Source organism: Chelonia mydas, chromosome 18, assembly GCF_015237465.2.
Source record: "Chelonia mydas isolate rCheMyd1 chromosome 18, rCheMyd1.pri.v2, whole genome shotgun sequence".
Classification (NCBI taxonomy): domain Eukaryota; kingdom Metazoa; phylum Chordata; order Testudines; family Cheloniidae; genus Chelonia; species Chelonia mydas.
In genome coordinates this window covers 19,187,898-19,203,948 of record NC_051258.2, presented here as the reverse complement: position 1 = coordinate 19,203,948, position 16,051 = coordinate 19,187,898, and the positions used below count along the sequence as shown (strand labels likewise).

The window sequence follows — 16,051 nt, the reverse complement described above, 5'->3', positions numbered from 1 at the left end:
AAATAATTGCAGAAAAACATTGTACTAAGTTATTCCATTGATTAATTTTGACATTAAATTTTCAAGGAAACAGGTCTCATACTATAACTAAAGAACCATGAAGTCGATTTTGGTGCACTAACATCTATGTTTGATTCTGGAATTTCCACTCCGATCTGCCTATAATAGAAGTGGAGTGGAATTAATATTTCTCCTGGATCATGTTGGCTGGGTTCTGAACCAAGAAATTGTCTACTGGAAATTCAGAAACAGTGTCCAGTAATTTAGGATTTCCATTTCATTCCTCTAGGCCTGAGGAAACAGGCTATGAAATAACACTCTGGAAGTATTCTAACAGGGGACGTGAGTACCAGTCTCCAAAGTAGTAATTAACAACAAGGAAAACTGTTCAGGAACAGGCTAACATCCTCTATTTCAGGCCAGCATTCACTGATTTAGATGGAATATGCTGCAATCAACTAAGTCAGTATGAGAGCAGTGTTGCCTCAAAATGGACCAAGATTTCCTAATTCCGGTAACTGGTGGGGCACTTGTCTAAATAAAATTGAGCAGAAGCTGGAGAGCTGGTCCTGGAGCATGGAAAGCTTCCTTTCACCACAAATATTCTCAGTATCTACTCCACCGGCTTCTGCACTAAGTATATCACAGTAAAGTCTAGAGGTACAAAAATTAACATCTCTTTCCTTCCCTTCCTCTCCCACACAAGAGCTTCTCTCAGGATTATACACGTGTACTTCTCAGAAGGTATGAATTGCTTTAATACGTAGAATGAGTCGTGAAAATCAAAAAAATCAGCAGTGAGGGGTAGCACACCCTCACTGCCTTTCTTCTTCACTTCTTTTGGTCATTCATACTAGCCATTTTAAATGACACATAACTCTGACTTATGCACAGGGGATTTTTCTTGCTTTTGCAAGGTCCATAGGGCCAAGATTTGTTAAAAATAGGTGTCTACAGTTAGGATTCTAAGTTCAGTTTAGGTACCTTAGTAAATGGTCTGAGATTTTCAAGAGCGTAGAGCACTACTGATATCAATAGGTATTTTGTACTTCTGAACGCAAAACAGGGTTTTCTGCACTTTACCAAATTAGGCCAATTAGGTGTCTAAATAAATATTTAGGAGCTGGACTTTATGCTTCTATTTTTGAAAATGTCCTTCCTGAATCTGTTAAGTGACAGTCCTATAATGTGCAAATGGATCTAAGTTTGTCAAGTGCAACCAGAATTCAAGTCTCTTCAGAGAGCCCTGGTGGACAACAGCACTCTGGTGGATAGAAAAATTCTGCAACAGCAGAAAATGTACATGAAGAAGATTGATAACACTCACTCTCCCCGACTCAAGTTGCCCCAGTCTAATCAGGGAATTTTCAGTGCGTAACATCTATCTAAGAGAAGAATTCCAGCATAAATTATACAATTCATAACGGAAGGCGGAAGGATGAAGTTCACATTCTATTTTTTCCATTATCTTATCCTTAGGGCTGTGTGGTACACTGCTAGGAAGAAGGTGCTGTTAATACAAGAAAGCTAAAAACAAAGCCCAGGTGATAGAGATTAATGTACTTTACAATGCTTCTGATTATCTGAGGACAGTCTGAAGCTTCACTGCACATTTACTGGTGATATATTAAAACTCTGAAAGTTATCACGTGACCTTTTGTCCCTGTCTCTGTATCTACAGAGCTGCGTGGGACTGTGTAAGGTTCTAGAGGATCTGAAGAGTTAAAGTTGTGCGTGTAGCCATTAAGCTTGTGTGCGACATCTCACATTTGAAGTCCCCCATTATTTGTAATCTCTCAACTCCTGGCCGGTCTGGGTTATTCAGCTATCAAATGCTCCAACAGAGAGAAAAAACATTAAAGTACATGTCTGAATCCTACCTTGTTGTTCACATATATAGCTCATAGATCTCTTGGAAAGCCACAAGAGCAGATTATAGATTATAGCAGTGGTTCTCAACCAGGGATACATCAATTTATCTAGATCAGTGTTTCTCAACCCAGGGGGGAGCAGGGCCAATGTTAAAGGATGGCAAGCAGGGCAATTGCCCCGGGCCCCATGCCACAGGGGGCCCCACAAAGCTAATTTACATATTTCAGACTCCTGAAAGGGGTACAGTAGTCTGGAAAGATTGAGAGCCACTGGATTATAGGATTTTATCCCGGATTCTCTATTTCTTTTCACTATCATTCTTGGGAACTCCAGACTCAAATGGGAATGAACAATGTTTGCTAAACGTCTCAGTTGCTTCTCAACAGAGCCCTGGCTTTTCCCATACTAAGTGCTGATTTCTCCTTTCCGAGAGAAGGAGGAAGAAATGCAGCAGAAGCCTGAGCAGAACCACTTGTAGCTCTGTATTAATGTGGTCTCTGAACACTTACTTAATTAGAAAATGTTTGCAAAGTACTCTGAACGTTAAAAATACAGTGTAAATGCTAAATATTATTCTTGGAGAGTCAAAATAAAGCTTATGATGAGTGACACTTGAATCTTTTCTGACAACATTTTTTTCCATTGGAAAATGCTGATTCTACAAAATCAAGAGGTTTGGTGGGAATGTATGAATGTTGCCAAATATTTTGACAGGAAGTTATTGAAATGTTTCATTTTGATGTTTTACAAAATATTCTGTTTCCACTTTTCATCCCAGTTCAGCCTGAAATGAAATTTTGAAATTCAGGAATTCCATATTTGGCCCAGCTCTACTTAAGATCCTATGCTTTATAGAAATTGGACAGCCTTCTGTTTCTGTTCATCTATATCATGGTTCTGGAAATCAAGGAGTTCATAAAATGGAATGAAAAGAAATAGTCATTTTGAATTACAATTAATATTCATTTAGATATAGGGCCAAATTTTCCATTTGCCTCAAATCAGCCTCTAGCTTTGTGCTTGCAAGTTTTCGTCTGCAACCATTTGTGCATGCAGCTACCATGTCTGGTTGCACAAAGAGCAAAAGTCTTGTGCAAAATAAATCAGATTATTTCAGCACGTTTTATAGGCAGAGGCTCTCCATGTCAGAAGAAAGCAGTTGTCTGAGAGGCAACATCAAAACATATTGTGTGCCTGAACTAGGCACAGGACTCAAGTGACGTATTGGTTGTTCTGTCCCTCCTACACACATTTCTGGCCCCAAAAAACCCTAAAAGGAGCATTTTTTTCCTCCCAGGTTTACGTGTCTCGGAAAAGCATAGGCCATCGGTATCTAGATCATTACTATGACACTTTAGGTCTTGTTTCGTTTATGTTTGTGCAGTGCTGCCAAGTGCTAATTCACGCTTCTCCAGTCTCTCTCTCTCTCTTTCTTCCCCCCTCCCCTCGTGTCCCCCTTCTCCCCCCTGTTATTGTCTAGGTTTTTTAGCAGGAGAGGTCTAATAGGTCTCCTAGCTTATACATATTCTTCCCTCTAATAGTGCTGCACATTTTAATTAACTGAATAGTGCAGGCACCTGAAGATTACAGATTTTATTACTACCACCATCTGGCTTCTATAATGTACGTAATATATACAATAAATCCTGCGTCCAAACAATTCTGCAAAGAAATCTGTCCTACTCAGTGTAATCTATTCTTACAGCACTTTATATATATATATATAGCATCTAAATAATTGGTGGCAACATACACACACACACACACACACACACATCTCTTTCCTAGACTAGAGTATTAGTTACAGTCTTCTTGGTTTTCCCAATCCATCTCATCTAAGGCTCTGAATTTAGATCTAATACTGCCACATCCACCCTCTGTGTGCAGAAAGGCATTACAGGGTGGGTTGGGGGCAGGGGTGGTTGGGTTAGTTTTGTTTTTGGGGTTTATTTTACCTTTAAGTTAATGTACAGTTTTGAAGTCCCAGAGGCTATCGTTCTGAAATTTGTGATGTTTTGTCTGCTTTGGTGATTTAAGGTTTGTCAGAAAATGTCAGAAAGGCCATGAGGTCAAGGACTTCCTGATGACTGAGGATTTTCTTTCACATGACCTTCCTGAAGTTGATTTTGGGCTCCAGACAGTGCTGCCTTCAGCTCTGACGGGGGCCGGCTGGCAGCAGATTCATGGGGATCTCTAGGGCATTCTGGCATTTTTAAACTAACTGGAGGCTATAATACCTCCTAATCATCCCGAATATTATTTCACAAGTAATCATCTTGGAGGCAGTACATAAACTCCAGACTTTTATTTTATTTTGCAGCTAATTCCCTTACGACAGACAGCATACTTTCAAGTGTATTCAAACAATTAAAAACACATCTTGATTTAAATGAACAAATGCATAAGCGGAGGAAGTGTTTTGGATTTCGCAGATGGCATTCTATTTGGTTCTTTTGGCAAGGACATCCAGAAATGCACACATACAGGGGAAGGTAACATGGATAAGAAATGGTTAAATAGCAAATACAGATTTCTGAATAATTTCACCAGTAAAAGTTCTGAGTTCCCTCACTATGCCATGCGGGTTCGTATTATTTAGGCAGCTGCCAGGTATTCATAAAATTGTTTGAGAGTCCTATAAATAAATGATTATTCTATTGAAAAGTCACATCAGAAAGTGTTATTCATTCCCCTCCTCTTTAAAAAGCTTCAATAATCCAATGAGGGAGCAGAAACAATACCAGGTGATTTAGTTGGCCAATCACACAAGCATGAACTGATATGAGGAAATAATCAATGCAAACACTTTGTGAATAACCCAGAGACTGAAAATTATTTGATCAAACTGTTCTGTGAATACTTACTAATAGGCCAGAAGAAATCACACACTAGTCAAAAAAGGGCTGTAATTAATAGCTTGGCCAGCTTCAGTTGTCATCATTTTTGCCTTAGTGAGATGTAGGACTGTTACATTGGTTGTAGGGTTGTTGTTTTTTTAAACTAAGTAGCCAATAGAGATAAACTAAGACTGGAATAATTTATCTGACCACTCCCCTCCTCAAACTTTCAGGGCAGAGATATAAAGGGACACAGATTCATACCAATCTGGTTTTTGATTTTGCCATAGGGGCCACCTCTCTTTCACCCCACCTCCAAAAAATTAAATACCCATTTTTGCTACGGAACTCAGGTTTCCTCAAAGTGAGAGCATTTATGTTTGAGGAAAGCTGAGAATCCAGGTAGGCAAGGTGACCTCCCATAGCTGTCAACCTCTGAAGTAAATACACATTTTTATCTTAACAGATATCATTGTAATACAGATGCGTGTCACTTAGAACAATGGGTATAAATAACTCAGTAATACAGTTTAGGCACTTTCCCCTGAGATACATTGTTCACTTAGACATGAAAATATAACAGTGGGCTATAAATTAATGTGAAAAGAATTAATTAGCTTCATTGCATTCTGGATTAATCTGGTGGCTGTGCTGATTTAATGGAGACTCCGCTAGAGTGGATGGTGAAAAAAATCAACGTAATTTACCAAAAAAGTCACATTTATAATGAAATAAGGAAGTCTTCACCCTGTCTGTGCTTTGCGTTAACACACAATATAATATACCATCAATCACCCTTATCATCCACAGTACTGACAATATTGAAAATTGAAACTGTTCCAAAGGTGCGGAGTTCACATGTTCTTGCACTGCATGGGGTTAGAGTTCACTTGAGCATACTGGAGATGGAGATATGAACAGAGAAATATTAACAATGGCGGGTCTTCTTAACTTGACCTGATTTATACATTTAACTACCAAAATAAAAAAGCCTCTTCACAGAAATATTTCTCTCTCTCTGACTCACCCTCCCCCCCTTCTGCCCTCTCCCCCCAGTTACAGCACTAATCAGACAATTGAATCAGAGAAATTAAATCTACAGCATTAGTAGTGCAAAGGTATTTGACCAACACTTAGTTTTCTGACTTTTCTGTGGCTGCTTTACACCATTTTTACTTTACATGCTTCATTTCAGCAAAATCAAGGATGCAAACTTCTTAGTACTTAGTTTCCATGGAAACCTAAGCTGACCTCAACATTATTGTTCTCAAGAGGGAACTGACTTTACTATATGTTCATTCACTGAATTAATGGACTCCTGGTTCTTTTATTAGCAGCCCTCTAACAATGGAAAGAGAGAAATGTTGTAAAAAAGACGCTCAGACAACTGTTCCCTCCTTTGTCCAGGGCTTATTGGAATGACGCAAGTCTATTCAAGAAAAGATTATAAAAATCAACTCAAAGCTGCCTCTGTTTGTGGCAGCTAAACATACTTCTATTTCATAAAGATATAACCTATAAAACGAGCAAATTAAAGTTCTTAAGAAACAGCACCTCTAAGGCAGAGATCACGTTGAAACTGGATTTTAGATATGACCACTGGATATTGCTATTAACTCCAATATAGTTTTGTGAAACATCATCAAGGTCTGGTTTCAGGCACCTCATAGAATTGGCTTTGAACTATTGCTGGATTAATGCTTTTTATGAGTAGATAGAGATAAAAACACTAGCTAAATATAAACACAGAGACCGACAGTATCACAATTTAGAAATAATTACATTTATTCTCTGGTCTGTACCCTTTCCATAAGCACTGCAAGGACCTTTCTAACAGATCACACTTATCCTAAACATATGCAGTTAGCGGCTCAATTAATGGAACTATAAATTAAAACAAATGTCACTACAATTTGGGGATTTTTTGACAGTTTCAGGGAATCCACTCTTCACTTTCTCTGTGTGTTTGTGTAAATAAATAAATAAATAATGTGGTGATAAAGTGTTCTGTGCAGTACAGTAGACTAATGCGAAATGCTGTGAATCCATGAACATTAAAGAGTTCAAGTTAAAATCTTTAAGTCACTCTCTCAGTGAGTATCTAATATTATGATAGACCCTGCTTAGGCCTCAGGCTGTATGGCCTAGCTAGTAATTGCTCCACAAAAGACAGTTAACAGTTCCCCTGCTCTTCCCTAACTACCTTCCTGACTGCTTATTGAAGTCTGATTTCTTACTCCTCTGGGTCATCATTCATCAGCCCTAGAGATCCCGCTGGGAGAGACTGACGAGACCTTTCCATATCCCTTGTTACCAGAGGCCATTTCTGATGGCCCAGGCTATAGAAAATGTCTTCACAGCAACCCAGTGGGACAAGCTATGGTTATAATACCCAAATAATCATTTCACAAATTATCATAATTATCAATCAATCATCCAGTTTGAACAATGTGTTTCTGAAGTATCAGATGGTTTTTGTGACCTGTAGCATTTTGTACACAATAATAAACCTAGAGAGATTTATAGGTCTATCCTGGTTCACATTTGCAGCAATGAAACTAAGTTAATTTTTAATTAAAAAAGCCCACTACCAACAACTTTCCACTTATATAGCGTACTTTGTGTTATGTTACACTTTCTAGATGGTCAAGGTTTCCAACGCTAAGACAGTTTGAGTTTTCTCTAAACAATGTTCAAGACTATCAGTTACTTACTTTGGAAAAAAGGGTTACTTTCAGATTATATTTTGTTTCCATCTGTACTGTATTAACAGCTTCTTACATTTTGCAATATAAAATAAAGTGAGTCAAAAAAGGACAAAAGAAAAGGTGGGGTTTTATTTTTTATATATATATATATATATATATTTATAGAAATACCGGATTGAATCTAACTCTTTTAAAGCTGATGGTATCTCCCTCTCTCTGTATAGTACAGTCTTGTTAATGGATAAATTCAAGCTCTCCAGAAAGTCAAAGAATAAATTTTAAACCTTTTGCCAAATGTCTATCCGATTGGATTTTGATAAGATGGCTATTGAGCTTTAATAATGTCTTCTATCCATTTTCAGCTGGCCCTTAACATGTCTCTTTATTTGTCCCTAAAGCCTCTTCAGCGATGCCTTTTTATTACAAGTCTCTCAGCTTGCTCTCAAGGGAGACAGGGTCGACAAGAGTGATAGATAGATAACTCTATAGATTATCTCCCACAGATGTTTTCTCTCCAGTAGCCCCTTAGGCTATTCCCTCTAAGTAAACAGAGACTAAATAGAGAGTCTACTGAAGAGAGAAGTCCCTGAGGTCTCTTGTCACCACAGTTAGAAAAACAGTCCATCCAGAAGAGGTTGGTTGGGAGCCCTATACCCGGAGCCTCTCTCAGCATGATTCTCAAATGTTCATCCAAAGTGACTTTTAGAGCAAAGTTAAATACAAGTAGCATTACCCATCAGAAATAAAAGCATCACGCAATGAACATTGGCATCATTTCCTATCTGAACAAGGAGCATTATCTTTCATCTCCCGCTCAAAGTTAAATCAAAATGATAATGATACAAAGCTGGTTTTTAGATGTATTATCTGCAGTGAGAAAGCTTGGAAAATGCAGACAAAAAGCACATGAGCTGCCCTTTAAGAAAAATAAAATAGAGGGCAGCAGATTTAATCAGGGAAGATGTTCTTGAAAATGTGTTTGGGAATCTGTGAAAATATCTATATCTATGCACATAAAAATGTGTGTGTACATGCACCTACCTGATGGCATATATGCAGTGCACTAAAGAAATGTGAACTTTACCTGATTCTCTTTAAGCAAATACTTTAACCTCCAGAAAAAATAATCCAAACCATGTATTGGCACAATGCAATCAAAGCTAACAATATGCAAATATACAAAAATGTTTGGCAGTTCACTTTGGCTGGGATGCACATGCTTAGAAGTTTGAGTTATTCTGTGAACTATATGAATCTATAGATTTCGCAAAACTGGGCTGGAAACCTCATGGGAAAAGGTCCTCTTATTAGATTCCTGGGACTTCCTGCTTCCTGTGAGGCCAGTACCACCACAAAAATCAGCCTTCTAGTGTTAGTATGACACTTCTACTTCTAGCAGCTACAGAACCCAGACATGTGGAGGCCATAACATATTGTGAAAAAGTTATTTGAACCTTAAAAAAAAACAGTCTGAGTTAATTTCTATTTTACCCCAAGCTAAATGAAGCCTTTATTTATTATACTATAGAGTAGTGTCCTCTAAATAAAGTTCTTGAGCATTTCACTAACAGTTTATTAATGGAAAAGGACCAGCAGAAAGTAGAACATTTCCTCCAGTTGGTAATTTAACCAGGAAAAATGATGTTGAGGGTTTAAACTAAACAAACTTCACGTGTCTCCAACTATACTTCAATTCTGTCAGTCTTCCCTGCAAGCTTTCCCTTTTTTCAGGTCTTCCCTCTCCTCCACTTCTTTCTCTCACTCCCTATTTATGTTCCCTGCTATTGCCCCCTTCAGAACCTTTGATGCAACAGCCACCCAACTGACTCATTTCCAAACAATGCTACCACTGCTTGGTTCTGACTTCCCTTGTTTCCAGCCTGGACTGGCCCACCCACTCCATTCACATCTGTCTTGGTGGCTGGATGGGGAGTGAGCCACATTCCTGTCCTCCAGCATGCCTCCAAAGGAAGAGGATTAAATGGAAATCAAACCCCAGAAAATTGTGTATCCCATTGGGTATGGCAATTTAATGATTCGACAAGTTTGGGAACTGAAATGTTCCTCCAGGGGCTTCTTGCACTGTCAGAGTGAAATGTAGACAAAGCAAAGATTACTCCTATACAAAATTAAGCCACACAGCCCTGTCCTGATGCTGCAAAAATCATACAGGATTATTTTTCATTCATTCTCCCCCCCCTGCCCCCCCTCCTGGCTGAAAAACTGTCCAGCAATGGTCCTTTCACAAGCCATTAAGTTTAGACTTGAACTCTTTACCTTACTGCTTTGACCTTTTTTACCCTGGCTGTAAAACCCTACTGCCCATCCTTCAGTAAATTTATCACCTCATAAACTCCCACTAGTACTTCTCTACAATGCATTTAGAAGAAAAAGTCACAGTGGCAGTCCCTCTGTCAAATATCATAATTGTCCTGTGTTACATTTAGAGTAAGAGAATTTTGAAGATGCTATTTTTTTTACATCTGAAGATATCTGTTGAATGTCTTCTCCTACTCTTCCTTTGTTCAAAGCCTTCTTTTTAGGTTGAATGTGGATTTGCGATATTGTAATTAAAGGCTACCAGATAGAAATAGCTGAGCAGTCCCTGGGCCATGGAGAATTTACTTCCATCTTTGTGATAAGTGGGTTAGGATAATAAGAACCTGCCACCTGGTCACCATGTCTGCTCAGACAAAAGGATCCCACTGAGGCACAGACGAACATGAAATGAGTTATGGAGATCAACAAGGTAAAAAGTTCAGCACTATTGCTATAGGTCCTCTTGCAAGGTCAATGGATGGTCAAAAGACATTTCACAGAGGAAACTTTAGCTTCCAAAATAAAAGCTTATTTTGCTCAACCTGGTGAGAATAGAATGGTCCATACTGGACATAGATGTGTCTAAATATCTGTTCTCAAACTAACTCCGGAGCCTGACAAGTATTAGATTTCACTATGTTTGGCAGAACTGCACAAGTGTTTTCTTTTAACTTTCAGAGCTAAGAAATGGTATTTAAGATGGCCTAAATGGGTGAATAAAATGGCAGTTGTTGCAGTTTTCCAACTTAAAATATTTGACACTTTTGAATCTCATGTGTGTCTATTTCTAATAAGACAATAACGTGAAAGGAATTAAAGCCAACTCATGACTCAAACAAGGATAAGCTACCCCTCTTATGGGCATCTAGGTAGGCTATAATCAAATGTGACTTGCTATGCTTTATCTTATAATACCGTTAACCAAAGATACCAGTGGAAAGAATGTTATTTTTATGTTATTTAAAATAATCCTGACCAAAATACTAGACAGGCTACTGACACATACTTTATGGGGTTGTCAAACAGTTACAGTATAGACATTTATAGAAATTATAATACAGCTAAAATACACTTGAAACCAGATTTTCTCTCGAAATATAATTTAAGATGTCACAAACTGAGGAAAAGTTTGGTAATACATAAGACTAGTTAAATTCTGTTCTTTTATTCATGCATACCAGATCCCTTTGATTTCAAATAAACATCATATGGTGAACTGACTTCTACTTAGAAGTAAGGACAAACATCATTTCACTGGAAAATGGGGTTTCCAGGTTTGAACAGCTATTGCCTAGGCTATAACAGTAACAAAGATTCCTTTTACATAAGTACTGGATCCACAAATCACACATAAAAGTACCCCCAAATAAAACTAGGGGTACAATCCTGAGCTCATAGAAATGGAAAACTAAGCTCTGAAAGCCTTTTTCATGTTTTTTGATTCATACATTTATTATACATTTGTATTCAAATGAAAATGGAAAACTGTCAAGATACTTACAAAGCCAAGTAATGAACACAACTTGGAGAAGATTAAATCTTTTCCTACCTTTTTTATACAGCCCTCTTGGGATGCCACCTCAGGATCAGTCAGTACTTGCTGTAAAACAATAAAAACAAAATATAAGTCAATTTGCAATGAAAAAAGAACATTATTAGGTATAAAGGCCAGAGTCCTTAAATGCAGCAAACCTGTGTAGACATTTTCAAAATTAGATTCAATACTTACACCAGTACTACTACTATGAAAATACACTGCACTGGACTTGAGCAGTCACTTTATTCTGGGATGTTTCCCACAGAATTAAATTAGTCTAAAATTGGTAAGTGGTTAAGACTGCTGCTTCAGGCCCCAGTTCAGCAAAGCACTTAAGCAAATGCTTAAATCCTACTGAAGTCAATAACTAAGCAGGGTAATATTAGCATAAATTCCACTTCTTGGGGGCATATTTGACTAGTGCCAAGGGTTTAGTGATTTCTAGCTAGAGCTGTGGGGTTCTCAATCCTGTTTTTAAATAATATGTAACATTTAATATAAACAATATTAAAATCTATAATAATAAATATAACAAAACAATAACAAAGTATAACAGAGATTAAAAGGTAACAAAATAAAGGTGGAAAGCCATGAATACTATTTCGTTCCTATATTTTTATCCAGTACAATAGTTTACTTCATTGTTAAGACTTTTTCAAAATAGTCTGGCCTCTTAAATGGATGGCTTAGTAAGAAAGACAGGTTTCCCAATGGGATGTCCCACTTCAGAGCATTCCGCTCAAGCCACAGCGTACATTCATAAAACACTTCCCATACCAAAGGATCTCAAAATACTTTATGTACTTGGAGGTATACCAGCCTGACTGATATTGTTATTATTCTAGAGCAGATAGAAATTTTGCAAGTTTTTCCTCACAAAAATATCTCATTGAAAATGTTCAACTGTTCTAGTTAATATTTCTTTAGATTTGATACACACACACACAAAAAGTCACAAAAAGCATCCTGCCTAGAGTACAGACAGAGAAGATGGAATGCAGTGGAAAATCCAGAGGTGGTGATGCAGTCATTTCTGGAGTAGATGCCAGGTAACCACCAGCATCCAATATGCTGTACAGCAGCACAATTCTGTCTAAAAAATCAATTAGATGTAAAGAAATACTGTATTGGAAAATAATGAAGCTAAGTCTGCAGAAAATCCTAATATATCTGCGAGAGAAATCCTCACACACTTAAGATGCTAACATGGGAGAGAGAAGAAATAAATCACAGTGGTCTCCATGCATTGCTGCTGGAACTAGGGGTAGTGGGGGTGCTACCACACCCATTACCTTGAAGTAGTAATACCAAATATCAAAAACATGGTTTCCATCATCAGCACCCCTGCTATGAAAATTGTTCCAGCACTCTAGAGAATTAGATTGGATTGCACACCATTAACGATGGCTTCCCTTGATTCAGCAGCACAGGCTTGGTGATGGGTATGGTATGTGTTTGGAGGAGTGAGCTGCTGGCGATCTCTTCCAGGTGAGATCCAACATCAGGGTTTTCCAACCCAATTCTGTTCATTAAAGACCTTATGGCATTTTTTTAAACAGTAGGTGTTGTCCTAACTCCAGAGGCCAGATTCTGGTTTGAATTATTCATATTCTGCCTATTTAAATTCTAACTGCACTTGCATACAATATTCTCCATGTCCTTCCCCATGCAGTTGTGTAGTGCTGCGGTGTGCGGTAAGAGAACTGCCCCAGGATTCTGCCTCAGAGTGACTGTACTTCGGTGATGGTGAAGGTTAGATATAGACAAGCAGGCAGATGGGCAGGTTAAGTACTTAAGTTCTATAAAATGCTGTAAAGATTCATTAGGGTAGGCATGCTAAAGCTTGAGCCAGTACTCTAGCTCCAATTCAACATAGCATTTAAGAAATTCCATTGATTTTGATGGGACTACTCACACATTTAAAGTAGAGCATCTGGTACATTCGATTGCTAACAATTTTCTGCTAAAAATTGTTTTGGGAATAACCTTATGGCATTTTTTTAAACAGTGCTTTTTCAGTGCTCGTGTGGGGCTGGAATGCTCAACACCTTGCAGGATTACACCCTAAATGCAATGTCACAGGCCATTCTGGCTGTCAGCTGGAGCTGCAAGACAGTACAAAAAACTGAGATGGAAATTAAAGTTATCAAAATGAGAAATGTTACACATTTTAAAGAAAATTTTCCATTTTTAAAACAAAACAGACCCTCAGTTGGTGTAAATTCACTTGGTTCTGATAGCTAATTTACATCAATTATTATTATTAATGTATGTCAATTTACACCAGGTGAGGACCTGGCCTGAAGTTAGTGGGCCTCTGTGACCCAGGGCAGGTGAGACTGACCCATTTACTGAACTCAAAAATGTTGGCAAATGTTTCTGAGCTCAGCTGTAATAACAACATGTCATATTTTAAATATTAAGAATTCTAACTCGTTCTATATTTTACATAACTTTTAATAGACACTGAAATTGTGGTTTGGAAAATAGCTAAAAGCAAACAAGAGTGAAAGGTGAACACTAGAGCAATATAAAAAAAAAACGTGAAGAGAAATCAGCCACCCAATATGCTGAAAGTTAAATAGTTTAACATGCACCGTTACAAGCAGATTCCACTGAGCTGCGTTGGAACAACCTGATCTTCGAAGGTGCTAAGCCCTCACTGCTCCCACTAACTTCACTGGGAAGTAGTGGTCCTCAGTGCCCTTTGAGAATGAGGCCACTAAACTCTCTATACTCCAGTGTGATCCTCTGTATGACAGTTTGAATACACCAATCAGATGAGCCTTAATTTGTTTGTGAAACAGTGACACACTCAGATGAATAAATCCTTGCTATTATATGCAAAATATCATAAAATATTATTGATTGTAAATGTCGGAGCAATGTTCTCGACCCATTCAGAGGACATATTGCACTGATTTTACTTGACCATAAATGAACAGAAAAAAGTGAGAACTAAGTGCAAGTTGGGATGTGCTCTAGTGCTCTCTAATTGGGTTGCCATTCTTGAGTGCTCACCCCAGCATGGCCTTGATGGTTCTGCAGTTGCCCTGCCTTTTTTTCTCCTTCTTAGGGCGTCTTTGAAAATGCCCACAACCTGGTTTGGCTACTCCAGTGACTTGGTCCTCTGGCTAAAGTTGTTTAACAAAAATCCACCCCTTCTGGGGTAGACTAGTCAAAAAGACAAACAAAACCCCCACAGAGTCTTCATACCAGTCTCAAGCTGGGCCTGGCCCCTCATCCCTGAGGGCCTGTCTTCTCTTTACAGTTCCTTTCAAAATTCAAACACAAATTTTCCACCCAGTCCTTCCTTCCTGAGTAGCTTTCTTCCAAAGTCTTCTCCTCCTAACAGAGGAGTCTCAAAGTTCGCCTCCTTGGGGCTATGCTTATTCCTGCCAGTTGCAGACCTGGATCAGCTTCCCTCAGCTGACCTCTCCTGATGAATTCCATTCTTCCCTGGATTGGGAGAGGTCAGCAGGCAGGCCTCCTTGCTCATAGGCGTCTCTCCTCTTCTGAGGGAAGAAACAGGTGATAAACTATCCTGTCCCAGAACTCATCCTGCATGACTGCGAGAGAGGGGAGCCTTGCTTGACCCTGCACCACAAGGCTCCTTGTCCCATGTCCTTAAAGAAACAGTCACTTCGAAACACCCAGACACTACTTATCATTCCAGGACCACTTCCTCTCTCCCCACATGTGCTCCAGAACATCTGGAACAGGGTGTGATTGACTCCAGTACCTGCTCACTCTAACATGGGACAGACCCACCCTGTTACTTGCTCTGTACACATGATTCAGTCAGGAACTCCTGAAATTGAATCCCAACTCATACACAACTTTCCTTTATGGTTTTGGATAAATCTGTGCGGAGGATGTAAATTCTGTTTTGCAAAGGATTTTAGGATTTTTATGTATGGCTTGTTTCAAACTGGAGTGAAAAAAAAATTCACCGTGAAGGAAAATTCTGAAAAAATTTGTTTTGGGTTGATGGAAACATTTCATTTCAACAAAATCAAAATGTTTTCACTTCAATTTTGCCTTTTAAATTTTTTGTATTATGATATACAATACAAAATTAAAAAATATTCTAAACAAAGCTTTTCATTTAAAACTGAAAAACTGAACCTTTTCATTCAAAAAATTTGAAAACAAGACACTCTGATGTTGTCAGAACTTTTTTCCCCTAGTTTTTTTCCTAAATGAAATTCTGTCAAAATCAACTGATTTTGTGAGATATTTTCATTTCAGCAGAACTGCCTGTTTTGCCAAAGTTTCTCCAACCAGCTCTAGTTTTGGATAAGCCAGTCTGCCTTGTGTAAAACAGGATTACAATACTGCTGATAGACTAAGCTGCAAAATTTGGGTCCTAATTTGAATTTTTCCAAAGTTCCTATTGTTGGATCTGGGGGGTTGATTTTACTCGTTATAGAGCCATAAGCTACTGAATCAAGATCCAGATCTGAACCTCCTCCAAAATTCAAGAGTGGGAAACAATGCTTTAGCATCTGAGATTTGGTTTGGGTCCAATCTCTAGGTAATACTTTCCTCTCTTCTACATGCATTATGAGGCTAGATTAGTTAATTCTTACAAAGGACTTTAAAGTGGAAGGATGGTCTTGTTGAGACAATAGACAGGAACTCAAGAAATCTGAGATCACTTTCCAGATCTGCTACAGACTTCCTCTGTGACTTGGACAAGTCCCTTAATCTCTAAACACCTCATTTCTCCAGTTGTACTGTGGCAATAATAATAATTTGTGTGTTTAAAGAGTGTA

The 16,051-nt window shown here is 38.3% G+C and overlaps 1 protein-coding gene across 5 annotated transcripts in view; it reads right to left on the bottom strand.

The window, feature by feature from the left end:
• Positions 1-16,051, bottom strand: part of PRDM16 (PR/SET domain 16) — a 458,571-nt gene that overhangs the window by 204,083 nt on the left and 238,437 nt on the right. For all 5 annotated transcript variants that reach the window (XM_043531722.1, XM_043531723.1, XM_037881276.2 and 2 more), the window contains one exon: positions 11,286-11,336. In XM_043531722.1, the coding sequence (XP_043387657.1) occupies positions 11,286-11,336 (51 nt within the window). The remainder of the gene's footprint in view (positions 1-11,285; positions 11,337-16,051) is intronic.